General features: G+C 60.3%; 1 protein-coding gene across 1 annotated transcript; it reads right to left on the bottom strand.

Moving 5' to 3' along the window:
* Positions 1-154: 154 nt before the first annotated feature.
* Positions 155-1015, bottom strand: LOC102756932 (liprin-alpha-3-like). The gene is made up of 3 exons (XM_006777708.2): positions 883-1015; positions 372-434; positions 155-255 (listed from the first exon to the last, which is right to left on the bottom strand). Exons 1-3 carry the CDS (start codon positions 994-996, stop codon positions 172-174), a joined length of 261 nt encoding a protein of 86 aa, XP_006777771.2. The 5' UTR covers positions 997-1015; the 3' UTR covers positions 155-171.
* Between the last annotated feature and the right edge of the window lie 6 nt (positions 1016-1021).

Genomic DNA, 1021 nt, shown 5'->3' with positions numbered 1-1021 from the left:
AAAGGATCTGGTAGTCAGTGGTCATGAAGTCAGGGGTCAAAACTAAAAGAGATCCGTGGAAGTCTCCGGAAGACAGGCAGCAGGTGCAGAGGGTGTGGGGGAGGCCGAGGGATCAGAAAGGATGAGCCTGGCCAAGGGGGTCCAGGGGTAGAGGGGGGCAGAGCGCTGGTGTCACCTGGAGTAGGAGGACGGAGGCCGCCCCCGCAGCTGGTCAATCTCCATCTGCATTCGCTCCATCTCCGCCAGGAGCTGCTCCTGTGGGGACGGGTCAGAGGGGCCAGGTCAGCGTGTGGCCAAGGCACAGCCCTCCCAGCTGGTTCCGACCCAGCAGCGCCTGCCATGGCCCGGGCCTCCCGCCAGGACCCGCATACTTTGTTGAGCAGCAGCTCATCCTGCAGTTTCTTCATGTTGGCAATCTCCTCACTCAGTGAGTTCTGTGGGGGACAGGGGTGCAGTGAGGTGGGGGGAGCCTGAAACGGACATGCTCTGGGGGCCTGAGAGGAGCCCCATGAATGAGCTGTGCATGAATGGTGAGCTGGAGCACATAGGGGTTGTGGGTCCAAAGATGCAGCGGGGTAGGGGATCCCGTTCCTGGGAGCCCCAGAATTCCTGTGTAATCAGAGGATTCAGTTTGAGGGTCCCTAGGATAAGTGGCTTGGGGGAAGCCAAGAACTCAGGGTACAGGTGCCCCAGAATTCAGCTCTTGGGGGTTTAGGTGAAACAGTGGTCCCTGCATTACGGCAGAGAAGTCTGTCGGATGCGGGAGGCCCAGGTTTAGGGGGATCTCAGATAATGGGTCTGGGGGAACGATCCGTGGACCAGGGATTTGGGCAAGAGGTGGCCCAGGATGCAGGGCTATCGGAGTGCTGGCTTGGGCTGCACCTTCTCCTCCAGCGCCCCCATCCGCTCCTTGAGGTGCAGCTGTAGCCGTTCGTTGGACTCGCTCAGCAGTTTGTCCACTGTCTCGGACAGCCGCTTATTGTGGTCATCGTTCATCTTCTCCCGCTGCCTGGCCTGCCGC

This window comes from Myotis davidii, unplaced genomic scaffold, assembly GCF_000327345.1.
Source record: "Myotis davidii unplaced genomic scaffold, ASM32734v1 C63598535, whole genome shotgun sequence".
NCBI classification, from domain to species: Eukaryota; Metazoa; Chordata; class Mammalia; order Chiroptera; family Vespertilionidae; genus Myotis; species Myotis davidii.
Note: the sequence above shows the minus strand (reverse complement) of the source record. Positions and strands in the feature narration are given on the sequence as shown.

Bases quoted from the DNA above. Each gene is read 5' to 3' on its own strand.
- LOC102756932 (XM_006777708.2), bottom strand. From the start codon at position 996: ATGAACGATGACCACAATAAGCGGCTGTCCGAGACAGTGGACAAACTG. The intron at 435-882 runs GTGCAGCCCAAG...TGTCCCCCACAG, and splicing joins TGGGGGCGCTGGAGGAGAAG to AACTCACTGAGTGAGGAGAT. The intron at 256-371 runs GTATGCGGGTCC...CCGTCCCCACAG, and splicing joins ATGAGCTGCTGCTCAACAAA to GAGCAGCTCCTGGCGGAGAT.